Genomic DNA, 16,695 nt, shown 5'->3' on the forward strand with positions numbered 1-16,695 from the left:
TTGAAACCTGAAAATCCACAACGAGCTGGAAAGTCCTCAACTAAGGTTCTTCATAAATCTACCTGCCGGGCAAAAAAATGAAAGAATCTTTCACAATATCTCGTTCGAGTCCTTTAACCCTTTGACAAGGGAACTTTATCTCAAGTGTTGACATTCTTTCTATTTTTTTTTTTTTTGAAAGAACACATATTTGATGCAATTGACGTAATTCCAGTGGATTTCAAAGCCGAGAAAAAGCAGCTTTGTGCTGATGTCCAACACTTCACTGTAGGTAGGAGCTTACGCAATCAATGGAAATCCGCTGATCTGTCACAGAGAAAGCGGCTTTGCATTGCGTTTGCAACACTGAAGTGCTGCACAACAGACCAAAGCTGCTATGAAAAGCTGTTTTTTATTTTGTGTGCGAGTGTGTCAGAGTCTTCCGATTCATCGTGTTCGTGTAAACAGTCAAAGATTTATGATATGTGAAAAAGTCGGCGATGTGTAGATGTCACCAGTAACATCTCTGATGTTAAAGGGTTAAAGGCTTTTTTGAAATTGAGCAGTCAGCTGTCTTCATATTCATTTTCTTGGTAACACTATACACTTCCGCTCTTATTTCACCTTTCATTCCAGCCCTAATAAGGTTTTACGTTTTGTAGTTAAAACATTTAGGTCCAACTAATGGGCCTGAGTGACCTTGAAAACAGCACAGACTGTTGATTTGGACAGTTGTTGGCACGAACCACTGAGACAGAAACACACCTGTGCACAGGTGAGGCAAAGTTGACACGCAGGTGCATGAAAGCAGAGCTGGAAAACAGGCCCCAAAGTATTCAAACGAGTTACTTTGCTGTGCAGGAGATCCTCAATAAAATGTGGAAAACATTTCCAAAGGTCACGCTCAGAATGTTGTGATGGGACAGGCTGCTAGATAAGCATGTGAGTGTTGTGTGTGGCTTTGAAAGCATTTTCCAGATCAGATGTTTCTCTGCCGATGTGTTGCTCCACCAAAACAGAATGTGCAATGATGGAAAATAAAAATAAAATAATCATTATCTGATCTTTGATCATGAAGGAAGTACAACTAGTCAACAACACAACGTGTTACACTGTACTGCTGTACCTTATGACACAGTATTTAGATTGGACTTGTTTTTTTTTTGTGTGCATACTATTGTTTTGTTTTGTTTTTTAAATAAAGTTTGATTTGAACAAATACTAAAAATCATCTTTAGAAAAAGACATTAGCAGTTATCCTGGATAAGTAGCTGTGGCTACACAGTTGACTGTATAAGAAAACTGGTCTGAGTTTAGTGTGAAATCACCCATAGAAGATGACTTCCTTCCAGTTCCAACAAAATGAGTCAAACAAGTGTGCGCCTTGTCTGAATAGTTTTTTATGTATTTATTTTTCTTTACTATGTGTTGGAAAATTATTTGGAATGTTAAAGAAAAAGTACTTTTTTAAGCTGTTTGGCAACAAAAGATTTTGAAAAGTTCTAAAATGTCTTGGAATCTTTCAGAGACGTATGTCTCCTATGGGGTGACTCTTGAACGGCTTCAATAAACCAAATCAAGTGATTCAAAATGCTTTAAACCATGTAAAATTAAGTTTAAAGTGTATTATAATGTTAATTTCTCACAAAAAATAACCCCAAAGCTGTATTTTGATTCATTCATGCACTTCTGAGTATTCCTCTGAAAAACCTACTCTCTGAGTTCTCAAATTCATACTTATGAAAGTAAGGAAGAGCCCCTTTCAATGCACATTATGCACATCTATCTTTACAAAAGTTCAGAAAATGAAACACAGACACAGGCCGGCTCTATGTTGATGTTGATGTTATGAAACGGGCGGCACCCACACAGAGCCAATCAGAGATTCAGTCAACTTACTTCAGGGTATGAAAATGAGCTGGGAAAATATATTTCCCAGCTCATTTTCATTAAAATAAATCATTCTCTAGTGTGCCAAAGATAATGTATTATCATTTATGTGTATAGTTTACTCTGAAAGGCTTAAGAAAAGCATGATATAGGCCCTATAAACAACAAGGCTCAGTTGGGAGGAAGAAGAGTTGGTCACAGAGTTTGTTGGTCTGTATATAAATTCTTTGTTGAAGTGAGAGAAAAAATTGGTACGTTTTTGTGATTGAACGAATTCAAACTAAAATAATACTTTTTTATGTTTGTTTGTTTTTTAAACTTAATGCAGTCTGGCAGTGTTATTCAAATGGTGACCCGCTTGCCACTTACAGGTCGCCGGTTTGTTGCAAAGCCACACACTCTCACACCTTGGGACAATTTAGAGATACCGATTAACCTGTGAAGCATGTTTTTGGAATATAGGAGGAAGTCGGAGTGTCATGCAAACTCCATAAAGAAAGGTCCTAGACTCTATTTGAACCAGGACGTTCTTGCTATATAATTATCTTTTACAGAATGATTAAAAAGATTTAAAGAGAAAAACACTCTGAGTGTGTGCAGACATGCTTTTTAAGCAACAGTCAGTTTGAAGCCCTTCAGAATAAAAGTGGCACTCAAACATACCAATTAACTTAGAAGCACAGTGTTTGTTACGACACGTCTTTTTTTTTTTATTAAACTGCAAATGGTGTGACCGATTTCACAGAGTGAAAATCTAATAAATAAGAGCTTTTCATATGAATCCGCTGTGTTCTGATGATAAACATATGATTGGTTTATCATTAAAAAAAATTTAAAAAACACTTTTTTTCGCTAAAATCGTACAAACTCAATTCATTGTGGTCCATGTTCCCCAATCTAGTGAACATTGATGCACGCTTGTTTTTCGCAGAGACTTCTGGGACATTTTTAGTGAACTGGATTCTGGAATGGGGATACCCATTCAGACAGCTTTACAAAATAGTGAACACACTATAAAGTGCACTACGAAGTGAGTAGTGGAGGAATTCAGGCACAACCAACCTATACAGGTTGTGCCTGATTGTGATGTCATCCATAAAAAATGGTTTACTTCCGACTCCAATCGAATAAAGTCACCATTTTTGTGTGTTATGAACGTTGTCGTGTTGAAGCCAGACGTCGTCAGTAAGCTGTGATTGATTCAGGCTGGTCTGAGTCGACGTTTCTATGGCAACTACTTTCCCCCATCGGGAGTGAGCTTGTTGGAAGTCCACACCCATATTACTTGAAAGCGGGCTCTGGAGAACCTGTCAAAGGTTTTGAACATTTGACGTGAGACCGCCTACTTTTAACGAGGCATCTGACTGGTCAGTTTAGGAATTGAATAACTTTCACAACAGAAAGGAAAATATTAGGGGGGGGGGATTAAGATTTTCAAGACTGTTAAAAAAGAATTGCCATTCTGACCAAAAAAAATGACTGAGTAACAGATGGTTATTTCTCCTAGACGGATTTCTTGGAGCTTCCTGTTTGGACCGTGAGGGGGAGGGGTCACTCAGTCCTGACTGAAGTTCTCGGTTTTTTCCCCATATATTCCAGGAGAACTGTGAGTGGGAGTGTGAGTGGAAGTGGCAGCAGTTACACCGGTTCCAGCTCCAGATCCAGGTCATCCTCCAACTCCCTGTCTCGCTCCCGCTCTGGATCCAGAAAGTCCAGGTACCCGCCTGCACTCTGCTGCAGCTGACCGAAGGCTTTCTGGAGGCTGAGAATTCTTACACCTATAAGAAAAGTTTGCATTTAATCTGTAGACTGAAGATGTGTTGCTGTGGTGTGTTGGGCCTGTCTGTTGCATGCAAACATCACGGCCTGCTGATCTCTCCGCAGATCGCTCAGTGTCAGCAGCGTTTCGTCCGTATCGTCTGCATCGTCCAGCAGCTCCATGCGTAGCGCCGACTCTGACGACATGTACGCAGACCTTGCAAGCCCGGTGTCCTCCGCCAGCTCCCACTCGCCCACACCCAACCAGCCCCGCAAGGAGCGCAGGCCTCCACGAGACCGCTCGCCTCCGGGCCGGGACAAGAACAGGGGTGAGTGTCCCACCAAACACGTGGCCGGCTCACAGTCTTAAAGAAACTCTAGCTTGTTGAGGTTTAGTCTGAAAGTTTTTGTTAATTGCAGAAAGACCGTCAAAGAAAGATGAGCTTTTTAGGGAAGATCGCAGGAAAATGGACCAGTCTGGAGCTCCACCCAGAGGGGCTGGTGCCCCACCTCGATCTGGACCTGGCAATAGGGGAGGCCCCCCTGTGCATCCTCTACCTGTGGCTGGTGGCCCCCCTGGAAGCTATGGAGGTTCAGGTTCCCACAAAGACATCAAACTGACCCTGCTTAACAAGGTTAATGGTGTTTCTATCAGAAGTTTTGCTGTGAACTTTACCAAGGAATAACAGTATGTTTGCTGTTTTTCTGTCAGTTAAATTAACTGTTTGTTCTGAAAAAGTTGGTTGAATTATTCGTCTTTTGGGGCAGCAGGGAGACAGAGGCAACAGAAAGAGGTACCTGCCTTCAGACAAGGACCGGTCCGGTTCCCCTCTCAGCAAGAGGATGGCCATGTCTCCAGACCGAGGTAAGAAGCCACAATCGCAACAGGACCAATGATCATGGTCAGGTTCCACGCTGCGGACGCACAACCGGCTATTAGCTGCTTTCATCTTCTAGTGTTTTCATTCCTTTATCTCAGGGGTTTGCAACCTTCAGCACTTACAGAGCCGTTTGGGTCGATTTCCCTCTGACAACAACCCAGTAGGAAAAGTCATAAAGTTGTACTTCTACCCTTTAGAAAAATGAAAATAACAACTTGTATTTGTGTTACTGTTACACTTCATTTAAAATATGTATTTGTTTTGTGATCTCTCAATCACACAGAGGAAAGTAGACACTGCCCTGCAGTTTTCTCTGTGCTTTGCTGTTGTGCAGCTTCTTATGTTCTGTTATCTTAGTGTTCTGTAATAAATCGAGACTGAATTGAGGTTCTTATACTCTCTCAACCACATACATGCTTCTACCATCACCGACTGTGTTTTCACCATCACTGTTTCTCAATGAGTGGAGGTTCAGATAATATTACAGTATGACATTGTTCGTTTTCTGCTCTCACTAAGTAAATGTAGAATATTTGTGAGATGTACTGAGGTGTGAGAGGGAGCAGAAACGTTTATCCCAATTTTTGGAGTTATTACTGTGTTTATGGACCGCCAACATACAACATGACTGCACTCAGTCGCTTCTGCAAGTTCAACAAATGTTACTGTTCATCCACATCCTAACCCCTAATCCTGCTGCATTCGCTTCTGATGGACTCTTATCCCATTTGTGACTCGGGTAACCAATCAAATGGGGCCATCGGCAGAACAAAGATGGAGACAATAGTTGGAGCTTGCATCCCAGTCAAAATAGCAAAGTTTTTAATTCACCTCATATTGGCTCACTGGGCTCATTAAAAAGGCAGATAATGATGAGTGTCAAAATGCCAATCGAGGCTCTTACTCTGCATCCTGACTCTATTTAGAAGTGGTTCCATGTTACCTTTAGCCAAAGAATGGGAGCAGACAGACCTACAGCTTCCAGATTGAATTTAAAAGCAGATTTCTGAAGATGAAAGATTTTATTTTTGATAAATCTCTGAGTCCGCTCAGCACTCCATGAACGTTGCTGATCTCTTGTAGCCAAAAATATGAATTTAAGATCTGTGTTTTTCAGGCCGTGATAAAAAGATGCCTGGTCGACCCCCAATGTCTCCCAGAATGGATCGTCCGAGAGGACAGGGACCTCGACTCATGCCCCCCCAGGGGGACAGGTTTGTGCAGCTTTTAGCATGGTGTACTCGTGCATTTGAACTGGAGGCTTGTTAGTGAAGTCATTCTGAGACATTTAATGATTTCAGAAATAGAGGAAAGATGACAAAAGGTAATTCTAGAAACCTTATTCGATATTCCAAAGTTGAGTTTTAATCACAGTAAAATTGAATAGACGTTTTGTAAACTGGGTAGCGTGTTGGCTGACGGTCATTAGCATGTGCTGAGTTGCTTGTTACATAATGGTAGCATGTTAGACCTAGACCGAGAAATAATTCTGTTCATCGTCCCCATGAACCAATTTATTACTTTATCTACAAATTAAATTAAAAAATTAAATTTTTATGTACATGTATCATGACATCAACCCTAAATTCTGAGGAGCACGAGTCTGTCAATAAAGCATTCTGGATGTGATGTATTATTGGGGTAACTAATTAAAAAAAAAAATATCTTTATAAATGTTGTTTTGCTCAAACCGCCTCCAGGAAAGGAGTGTTTTCTATTTAAATGAAGATAGTTCTTCAGCTTCAAAGCGTTTCTATTTCAAAATGCAGAAAAGTCGGCTGCTTTGTCTCCAATTACGTAATGTTTTGGAATGAGCTCATGATGTGCAGATGAAAGCACGCTTCATATACGTGTCACTGCATACACACCAACATCATACTTGATAAAGATGCACTTCTAACAACGCCATGCCAGCTCTGGAAAAGCAGGATTCTGGCAAAAAATGTGCAAGTCTGCAGTTTGAAATGTTTAGAAACCAAAAAAAAAAAATCAGGAAAATGCAAAGATGTGGCTTTTTCTTGTGTTTAATCTTTGAAACTCGCAGCTCTTGATTAATTTTTGCCTCTTCAAGAGCTTTAAAATCATACTTGTGGTTACAAAAGAGTGGGTTTGTTTGTATTAACCTGTTTCAGGGGAAAGTACATCAGCTTGTTTTTAAACGTCCATAACGGTAAGTCCTTTAAGAAAACAAACCTTTACTTAAGACATTACAAGAAAGTGTTGGTTGTTCACAGCAGCATGGAGGAACAGACGGGCGTCAATAAAGCTGCATTCCACATCATGTTCACATTCATGACGGCACATGCAGGAAGGTCTGAACAAGTGGGGCTGGTTTGGAGCAGGAAAACCTCTTTTAAAGAAACAGATACAGGAAAGTCAGTTGGTTTCTTTTCGTCATGCAGCAGTGAGTTAAACCTAAAAAATAAAAAAACCCAGAAGATAATAAAAATAAAAAAACTTAAGCTTTTGTGTTTTTGTTTCACCGTAACAAAACTGCATTTGTGTGGAGACAGACACAGGAATGTCATGCTGAAAGTCACATCTGATGCCTCCTGCTTTACGGTCAAACCAAAACCTGAAACAGATCCGCAATCCACCGGTGTGCCGTCTGTCACTGCACGCCGGTTACATGCTGCCCAATCTGATCAGCGTTTTCCCAGAATGCCCCAATAATGGATTTAGAGTCATGGGAAGCTAGACTAAGACCACACAGTGCTGGGTAAATTACTTTTAAAAATTGATTATTTTACTCTAGTTACTGGATGAAATTGTAATCAAATTACTTATTGCTTATTTTAAAATGTAATTCGCTACACGTTACCTTACTTTTTTTCCACAACCGGAATCCTCTTGTCTTTTATTCACTTTGTTTAAAGCAGTGGCCTCATACAAAGTGTGAACATGGTTCAAGACAAAACCTGGTTTGACTAGAATTCAGACAACAGTGTGAAAAATGACACAAAAAGACGTTCACTGCTCAAAGTGAGATGTGGGAAAAAACTATCTTTCCAATCTGAAACTCTTTTGAAAATTCAAAGAAGTATTTAATGCCTCCAGCAGTTCCTTTCTCCTCCTCAAATGCAAAAGTCATTCTGGCTGGAGGGGGCACACTTTTGGCTCCTAAGTGACTCTTAAGGTTGTTTTGCTGCTTATATCGATTCATTACCAACAACAGATAAGATTATGCACAAAATGAATTAGTAATGGAAAGGAATGAAGGTTCGCCGCAGCAAGACGGAGTACATGTGTGTGAATGAGAGGAATCCAAGTGGAGGAGTGAGGCTACAGGGAGAAGAGATGAAGGACTTTGAGTATGTAGGGCAACAGTCCAGAGGAAAGGCGAGTGTGGAAAAGAAGTGGAGAAGTGAGTCCAGCCAGGTTGGAAGGGGAGGAGAAAAGCGTCAGATGTGATCGAAGAGTTTCATTTCAAATGGAAGAAAAGATGTTCAAAACTGTGGTGAGACCAGCCATGTTGTTCAGCCCAGAGACAATGAGGAAGACAGGAAGCAGAGCAGGAGGTAGCAGAGAGGAAGATGCTGAGGTTCTCTTTGGGAGTGACCAGGATGGAGAGGATCAGGAATGAGCACATCAGAGAGGTAACGTCAGAGAGGTCAGACTGAGATGGTTCAGACATGTCCAGAGGAGAAACAGAGAATATGTTGGTGGTCTAGAGCTGCCAGCCAACAGGGTCTAGAGAGGATGTTTATGGATGCAGAGAACGAAGACATGAGGGTAGCTGGTGTCAGAGTAGAGGGTGCAGAAGACGGGGTTAGAAAGAGGAAGCTGATGCGCTGCGGCGACCTCTGAACGGAAAAGTCTAAAGGATAGGAAGGGAACAACTTTAGTCCAGAAACTTCTGGAAGTTAGATTATTCTCCAGAAACAAAAATATAAAAAATGCTGTCCAATTTGGTTTGACGTTTTCTGGAAAAAATAAACCTCATCTGTTTGGAGACATAGGAAAAGATGAAGATGCGGATAGATTTGTGTTACTATAATGTTTGCAGGATTGAAGGAATTTCATTAAAATAATTATCAGAGCAGTTGGTTTTTTAATTTGCTTTTTGTAAATTCCAAATACAATTCCAGTTTAAGCAGCAGAAAGAATTGTTCATTTTACTTTCGGTTTCAGATTCTTCTTATTTCTGTTTTTTTCCCCCCTGAAGTTTGAATGGAAGTGTTCAGTTTGAAAAGGTTTTTCTGTTGTACTGTGTTCCTTCACGATGTGGCAGTTTGCCTTTAGCAGTCTCGCTGTTTTTACAGATTCTTTTTCAGTGCCATTAAGTTATTTTTATTTATTAATTACAGAGCATTGTGTTGCGTGTCCTTTCCGGCTCTGGACTGTTGTCAGTCTCATCGGTGCCGTGTCTCTTTTACTGAATGCGTTCAGATTGCCCAATCTGCATAAATCTTCAATCGCAAGCAGATCTTTGTTTTTACTCTATAATACTGAACTTGTTTGTCTTTAAAGGTTTGAACTTTGAGAGTTTAAACAAGAGAGAAACGTGTGAAAATGTTAGTGTTTGTCTCAGAAAAGTGTATAAAGTGTGTAGTGAGGAGTTTTGCCCTAAAACATCTTTAATTCTGCTTCATGGATTTGACCCACAGTTTTTGAACATAACTGCCACAGTAAATGAGGAAACATTATACAGTGGGGCAAATAAGTATTTAGTTAGCCACCAATTGTGCAAGTTCTCCCACTTAAAAAGATGAGAGAGGCCTGTAATTTCCATCATAGTTAAACCTCGACTACGAGAGATAAAATGACATAAAACATCCATTGTGGAAAATAAGTTTTTTGGTCACCTAGAAACAAGATTTCTGGCCCTCACAGACCTGTAACTTCTTCTGTAAGAGGATCCTCTGTCCTCCACTCATTTTCTGTATTAATAGCACCTTTTTAAAATGGTTATCCTCGGCTCTAGAGGAGATCTTCATGGAGGAATGGGCCAAAATAACAGCAGCGGTTTGTGAAAACCTTGTGAAGACTTACGGAAACTTTTGACTGCTGTCATTGCCAACAAAGGGTATCAAACAAAGTACTGAGTTTACTGAGTTAAGTAGCTTTTGTTATTGACCAAATACTTATTTTCCAGCATAATTTACAAATAAGACGATAGGATTTTCTGGATTTTTTCTTTATCATTTTGTGTCTCATCGTATCATCATAAATTACAGGACTCTCTCAACTTTTTAAGTGGGAAACTTGCACAATTCACAGTCGCAGCGGTTTTAGGCACAGGTAAAACGGACAATTGTCCAGGGCGCAAATTTAACGGGGGGTGACAGCGGCTCAGTGCTTGGAAGAAAATCTGCACCACTGTTGGTTTCCTATGATCTGTTAAATGACAGAGTTTGTAACAGCCTGAAACGGTGAACTGCCGTCCTGGCAGCTGCTCCTGTCTTCTGTCACACGCAGCTGCGTGTGTGAGAATGAAAGGGGAGGGGTAGTGGGCTCAGGCTGCGAGGTGAACCAAAGCATGCAGAGCGCTAGATTGCACAACACCAGGATCAGCACAATACTTTAGATTCCTCAGCTTGTGCTAATGATGTCATTCTTTAGGAACTATTGTAAACATTTTGATGATGTCTTTATTTTCCATATATGTATCTTTGTCTGCCTGTGGTTTAGTTGGTGTCAGTATTTGACATGAAGGCAACAGGTATTGCAGGAAAACAGCTGCACTTTATGAGATCATAAATAAACAATCCATCATTTAGAAAAGAAAATCAGAACGATGTTTTTATGTATTGTTTCAGACTAAAGAAGTTAAATATATTGGTGCTGCTGTGTTAATGTTTCAGATCAATTTACATTTATTATTATTTATTGATTTAATTATTTTTCTCTGCATCAAATGGTTCAGTTGGTCAAAATGTTTCTAGTTTAAACTAGACTGACAGATTTTTTATATTTTTATTGTTTAAAGTGGATTTATATATATTTTTTTCTTTTGTTAATGTTAAAAGATACAATTTCAGGTATGCTTACACAAATTTTATAGATGCTAACCTAATAAATTGTCAGCGGCCTTGCAAAAAATAATTGAGAAGCACTGGGTTACACACACTAGAGGAAGAAGAGTTTAATCACTTAGAATATATATGGTTCTTCAAGTTTTTAGAAAACCTCTTGCTTGTAATTAAGACTCCAGCAGATGATCAGCCTGAACATCGGCTTTAATGCAAGAATCGGCTTCAGGTAACTTCAGACCAGAAAGTGAATCTAGAAATGTTTTCTGGAGGACAGAAACATGTTTTTGAATTTCTGTTGAGAAAGACGGACTTTTGTTTTACAAACTGAATCATTAAACTGAGTGAAGCTGCTGTGAGGCGGGCAGAGCGTCTGACCAAAATATCTTTCTCCTCGCAGAAAACGCCCCCTGTCTCCTCCACCCAAGTCCTCTGGGAAAATCCCAACGACCCCGTCAAGCAAGCCGCCGGCAGCAGCCTCGACTCCGGCTGGGGGGTCAAGCTCGGGCTCTGGGAAGCCCAGCAACACGCTGTCCCGCCGCGAGGAGCTGCTGAAGCAGCTGAAGGCCGTGGAGGACGCCATAGCACGGAAACGGGCGAAGATCCCCGCCAAATAAAGGGGAGGGCGGCCTCCTCGTCTGCCTGCTCGCTCCGCCTCGTGAGCCCAAAGGCGGCGAGGGTGAAGGGGCGGAGCACTGAGGCCCCCGCCCTCCAGAGGACCTGTAAAAATGTGTTGTGGTTCATGTTTAAAGGCTGTGATGTAAGTGACCTGGAGGTAGGCGCTCGGATGTCCTCGGAGAAGATGAAAGCGTTTTTCTTCGGGAGGGGTACCTGGACACGTGGTCGGGGGGCTTTGAGGCTTCGTTGCGCGAAAAACAGCTCAGCAGCGGGAAGCATCTTTCTCACGAAAACAGATTTATACTGAACCTGCTTTCTCCACCCCCTTTTATCATCTCGTTCTTTTGTTTGATGAAGTGGATCGGTGGCCAACCTTCACTGAAGCACCGCCCGCTTCACCGTTTTCCGCCGCTTTCACTTTTGTACAAAAATACGAAAAAAGTCAGATTCTTTCAACTGTATGATTGTAGACGGCAGTGATGTGCGTACAGTATTTGCTTTCTTTTTTTTAACTCGAGATTTACTTTTCCTCTTAGCTCTTAAAATGATAAACCAGTCTTTTTTTGTGTCAGACTTTTAGTTGGAGGCGTACGAGGGGTGGAGCAGGGCGTTGAGAGACGGGCGATGTCTTGCTTTTGTGACAAGAGCCTTCTAAATAAACTATTTTGATAAAGCGAAGCGCCAGCGTGGTTTCTGTTGGGGCTCTAACAGAAGAAACTCCGTCCCTCAAAAGAGCATCATTCTTACTTCCTCAGCATGGAACGGCCCTCTGCTTCAGTGAAACATCTCCAGCGCCTCATGACAAATGCTTCGCTGGTGTCTCTGAAACATTCTCCTGGAATTTCATTCAGCTCTTCTTCTTTTTTTAGGCAAAGAAAGGAACGACAGCGTGATACTTTATATAAATCAGTTCCGATTCTTCCTCAGATCCATTACTGAGGAATTACAGAAACTGCCAGGACTTGTTGACTTTCATTTCCAGTATCTTCAACAAAAGGATGGCAAAAAAGGATATTCTCATGAATTGTTTTGCAAGTAAAAACCACTGATAAAGCCAGATTTAGAAACAAGGAAGTGTCTGTGGGTTGAGGACGAGCTGGATCAGGGAGATGAATCTCAGGAGATGATGCCGAAGCTTCTTTTCAGGACGGAGAAACCCCTAAAGAGTCGCTTCTATCATCTTTTGAGCTATTTTAAAAGCGTTCCCAGTGGGCTTTTGATTATGATGATGCTGTTTTTAGCCAAAATTAAAATTAAAAAGTAATTTACTGGGACATGGTTCCTGAAGAGCAAAAAGAGGAAAGCATTGACATACATGGATCTAGTCTATCAGTGGATGAGAACAGACCGGAGCTGGGAACTTATCAAATCAAATCAAACTTTATTTCATAAAATAGAAAACTTGTGGCCCGCCCAGAGTATTTTCTAAGTCACAATCTTTTTAAAACGTTTTTTTCCCATCTGACCTGATTCACAGCAGTTTAAATAGATACTCAGAAATGCAGTTTTAATTTTATTATTCTTAATATATGTCCTCCATCTTGAAGAGCAAGAAATTAAATGTTGCAGTTTGTCAAATGACCAATAGAGGCTGGTGCCAGGTGGAGACTTCTCACCTGGATCTTATTTAATTAGGGGTGTACCCATTGACTATGTATGACCACCCCCCCCCCCCCCCCCCCCCCCCCCCCCCCCCCCCCCCCCCCCCCGTAATTCAAACAGGAAGTACCTGCTGGCTCCAAGAAGCCAAAATCCCATTGACTTCTGTAGAGAAATAACCAGCGATTATTCGGTCATTCTGTTTTTCAGAATATCTATTCTTACTCAAAATCATTTTTAACATGTTTCTACTATTACTTTTTCTTGTTTTTTTATTCATATCTTTTCTGTAATGCAAGTTATTCGAGTTGTGGACTTCCAACTAGCTCTCTTCTAATTGGCAAGAGTGGTTGCCATAGAAACAGAGCAACCAATCACCACGTCTTTACTACGTCTGGCTCCAATACGGCGGCGTACTTGTGGTGGGGAGGCAACTGAATTAACTTAATGTTATAGAAAGTGGAAGTAAGCCCTTTGAGTGATGTCTCACTTGCTCAGTCCAGTCCTCGTTTACAGTCGAGGGTTCAAACGTGATTTAGACTATTTATTATTCATCTTTAAAAAGAAAACTGTCTGTTTCAAATAGTTATTTATTAACCTTAGATAAAATGGATGTATTTTACAAAAGAAAGATGTAATTATAAATGATTAGGCCAGACTATAATTAGAATAATTAGCTAGGATGTTTATAGCGGCTGCATGGATCAGTTGGCTACATGTAGGATTGGCGCATAGGAAACCAGAGCTCCATTCCCAGAGGGCGTGATGAACTTCATCCAGTAGGGGCAAGACCCTCCAAGTTCCTGCCTAACAATGTAGCTACAAGGGGGCTGAGTCTGGGTCTCCCTGTGCCTGTCCCCAGCCCGGCTAAAAACGAGGTTGTGTCAGGAAGGGCATTCAGTGTAAAAACTACCAAAAATAGAATCACGAATTGGTAAAAAGCTGGTTCCTTGTGGCGCCCCTAACGAAAGGTAAACATCAACATGCAGTATTCTGCTGCATCTATGCAGCAGAATATCACTGTGAAGTCATGGTTTTTAATAAAAAAGAAGCTTTTTCTTTTAAAGACTATAGAATCAAGCGTATTAATTCCAAATGGTAGAAAACTTATTTTTAAAAAACTAAAGAGGAATCTTATTCAAAAATGCATCAAACGTTTCATCAATTAAACTTGTCATTTTGGTAAAACAAGTTGCACGTAAAGTAAATCCCACCTATAATTTTATTTTCTTTACATTTGATGAAACTGTTTTGCGTTTTAACAAAATCATTGAACATTTGAAGCTTTTTTCCTAATAAAAGACCTAAAAAATGAAGCAAATAAAATCATCCTCTTTTTTTTTTGAAGCACATTAATTTTCAAATTAAATGGCTGCCATCAAATGCGTTTAAACAATTGACAAAACTTTGCAGACTGATTTGTGATCCGTATGAGACTAACATAGTGCGAAAAACCACAATTACAGTAAACATTTTAGTAGCTTCCAATGCGCAGACTCCATGTTTGCATAAAAATGCTGTTTTTGCTTATTGCTAGTTTCGTTTCCTTGATCTAATGTTTTACTGGCTCTGACCCAACCTTTCTCATTATTTCTAAGTTAATCTTGCAATCTACCTGAGTCTTTTTAAAACTTGCATTTGTTCATAACTCTTCCCCCTGGGGTGTTGGCAGCCCTCCATAAAAGCTTCTAAAAATAGATCAACAGAATGGATCAAAATGATGTCATAAGCTTGGGCTCTTTCGAAACCATACTTCCTCATTCAGAACCATTCAGTGTTACTTGCCTGATTTCAGCCTGTCCTCCTGCACTCACTTTCGCATTTGCCTTTTTGTCTGTGAGTCACGAATACTCTAAACCTACTACGCTTGCATAACTGGCAAAAAAAAATAAAACATGAAAAAGAAGGAAAGGCCTCTCAGATGCTACAAGCCTCAGGGAGCAAAAGTCGGACAGACTCAACCAATTTAGCCGTAGAGTTGAAAACTTTACCCCTCGTCTCACCGATGCAGAAAGAGCTCAGCAGCTCATCTAGAACCGAGGAGAGTTGGGGATTTGTTTGAATTCTTGCAATTCTGCAAAATTCATTGCAATGAAAAGAGAAGAAATAAAAGGTAAAATTCCTGCAGATTTCATACATTCGCCCACCCAAACTGTAAGGTTGGTTGGTTGAAACCATAAAGTAATAAACATCCCTAAAATGTGTTTTTAAAAAGTTTAGAAATATTTCTTATACTATATTCTGCAGAGGTCAGATGTTTTCTGGATTTTTTTTGATCTCTTGTTGAGAATCATACAATCGTTTGTCTGCCGGACTAAATTTCAAAGAAGCATCCAATAAATGTCCCCATGTGTCAGCATTTTAGATTGCTACTCCCTCTGATGATGTGTCAAATATTGAAGTTGAATGTGTGTGTGTGTACTTTCTTTTAACTGCCATCTTCCTCTTTTTTTTTTCTTTTTTTCTTCTTCCCTGATAAAGTCCAAGCTTCTTCATACAGCGAGAACCGCAAACTCCAGATCTGTGATCCGTGTATGACATATGGTAAATCTATAGAGTACTTCAAGGAAGTCGTCTCAGAGTTTCCTCCAAAGTTTGTAACCTTTAAATATTCCTTTAGTTCGTCATGACTGGGATGGCATTAAAGTTCATTTTTGTCACTATAACAACAACCGATGCTCATAACGTTTTAAGAAAGCTTAACTTTCAGAAATGCCTCTCTTTAGTCTGCAGCAGAAATTTACAAACCACAACCTGAAACTGGTAAGGTGAGTTTATTTAAGGTCATGAAATCCTCCTGTTTGAAAATACTTTATTTAAACAAAAATACAAACATAAAAGAGGAAAGTATTGAAACGGTTTCGGCATAACTTTTTCAATATTTTCCAAAAAAAAAATCACATTCTGTATTTTAACTTTTACACATTTACATACTTTGTGCATAGACGTACAGAAATATATACACATTCTTTTGCATTGCAACTATACACAAACCTCATTTTCATAAATGTACATAACCCAGTAGGATCAACCAAGCCTCGCACATTTTAGAAAAATGTGACTAATTTTTTACCAAAGCTTTTCTGTCATTTAGAGTCAGCAGTTTAAAAACAGAATAGAAAGCCAATAAACATGGTATGACATTCAGAAACAGTTTAAAGTGGACAGACAAATAGAATAAAGAGCAGATTTTAAAAAATTAATACTTGTATATCTTTATTAACGGTTTTTTTTTTTTTGAGGAAAAAAGGCTGAATGCAAACCGATTTGATCAGTCCTCAAACTAGGGATGCAAAGATTCAATTACCCTACAATTTGGTCTCGTAGTAGAAAATGTGGTTCGGTTTTAAAAGCAGAATTGTTGCATCTCCAACTCAAAGCTTGCATGTGATAACAAGCTGACACAGGCTGTCGTCCTTCCTCATCACCTGTTTGGGGGAAACTAGGTGTTTCTTCCTGATTTTGAACATTTCAGATTACTTTGCCGGATTCTGAACCACAAGTAAACAAAACAAAAAAGCAGATGTAAAACCATATATTTAGAAATCTCAATTCTTGTTTAAATTTGGTTCTTTTTTTGTTTTTGTTGTTGTGATACCAAGCCAATAGTGGTTAGAAAAGCAGAAACTTTAGCCGCAGAATTGTTTGGGATGCAAGAAAAATACCCATAGATAATCCATATTCTATACCAAAGATGCATACTAAAGTATGAACAGTTTGTCCCATTTTATTTATTTATTTTTATACCTTTTAAAATCCATTTTCTTTAATATTTAAGCATTTTTTATCAGGTATAAAAATCGCCTCCTAAAATAAACTACTAGGGACGTTCATACAAAACAAGACTCATGTGTCATTCAAATAACATCAGGCATTTAATTTAAAGCATAGTAGTATAGTAAAAATTAAAACATAAATATACAAAATCCTTTTAATAATCAGTAGAAATTCCATCAAACTGCTAAAAGCTGATCAGTTTGGGCTCCTCCTGAGAATCC

General features: G+C 39.7%; 1 protein-coding gene across 3 annotated transcripts in view; it reads left to right on the plus strand.

The window, feature by feature from the left end:
• The window catches only part of zc3h18 (zinc finger CCCH-type containing 18), a 48,561-nt gene extending 36,785 nt beyond the window's left edge, over positions 1–11,776 (plus strand). For 2 of the 3 annotated variants that reach the window (XM_011476387.3, XM_020704191.3), the window contains exons 14-19: positions 3,469–3,585; positions 3,754–3,956; positions 4,048–4,262; positions 4,396–4,492; positions 5,626–5,722; positions 10,881–11,776. In XM_011476387.3, coding sequence (XP_011474689.2) covers positions 3,469–3,585; positions 3,754–3,956; positions 4,048–4,262; positions 4,396–4,492; positions 5,626–5,722; positions 10,881–11,097 — 946 coding nt within the window. In that variant the 3' untranslated portion in view covers positions 11,098–11,776. The remainder of the gene's footprint in view (positions 1–3,468; positions 3,586–3,753; positions 3,957–4,047; positions 4,263–4,395; positions 4,493–5,625; positions 5,723–10,880) is intronic. The other variant, XM_011476388.3, reaches the window with a different exon arrangement.
• The last annotated feature ends 4,919 nt before the right edge of the window (positions 11,777–16,695 follow it).

This window comes from Oryzias latipes, chromosome 6 (assembly GCF_053564925.1).
Source record: "Oryzias latipes strain Hd-rR chromosome 6, Olatipes_Hd-rR_3.1".
Taxonomy (NCBI): domain Eukaryota; kingdom Metazoa; phylum Chordata; class Actinopteri; order Beloniformes; family Adrianichthyidae; genus Oryzias; species Oryzias latipes.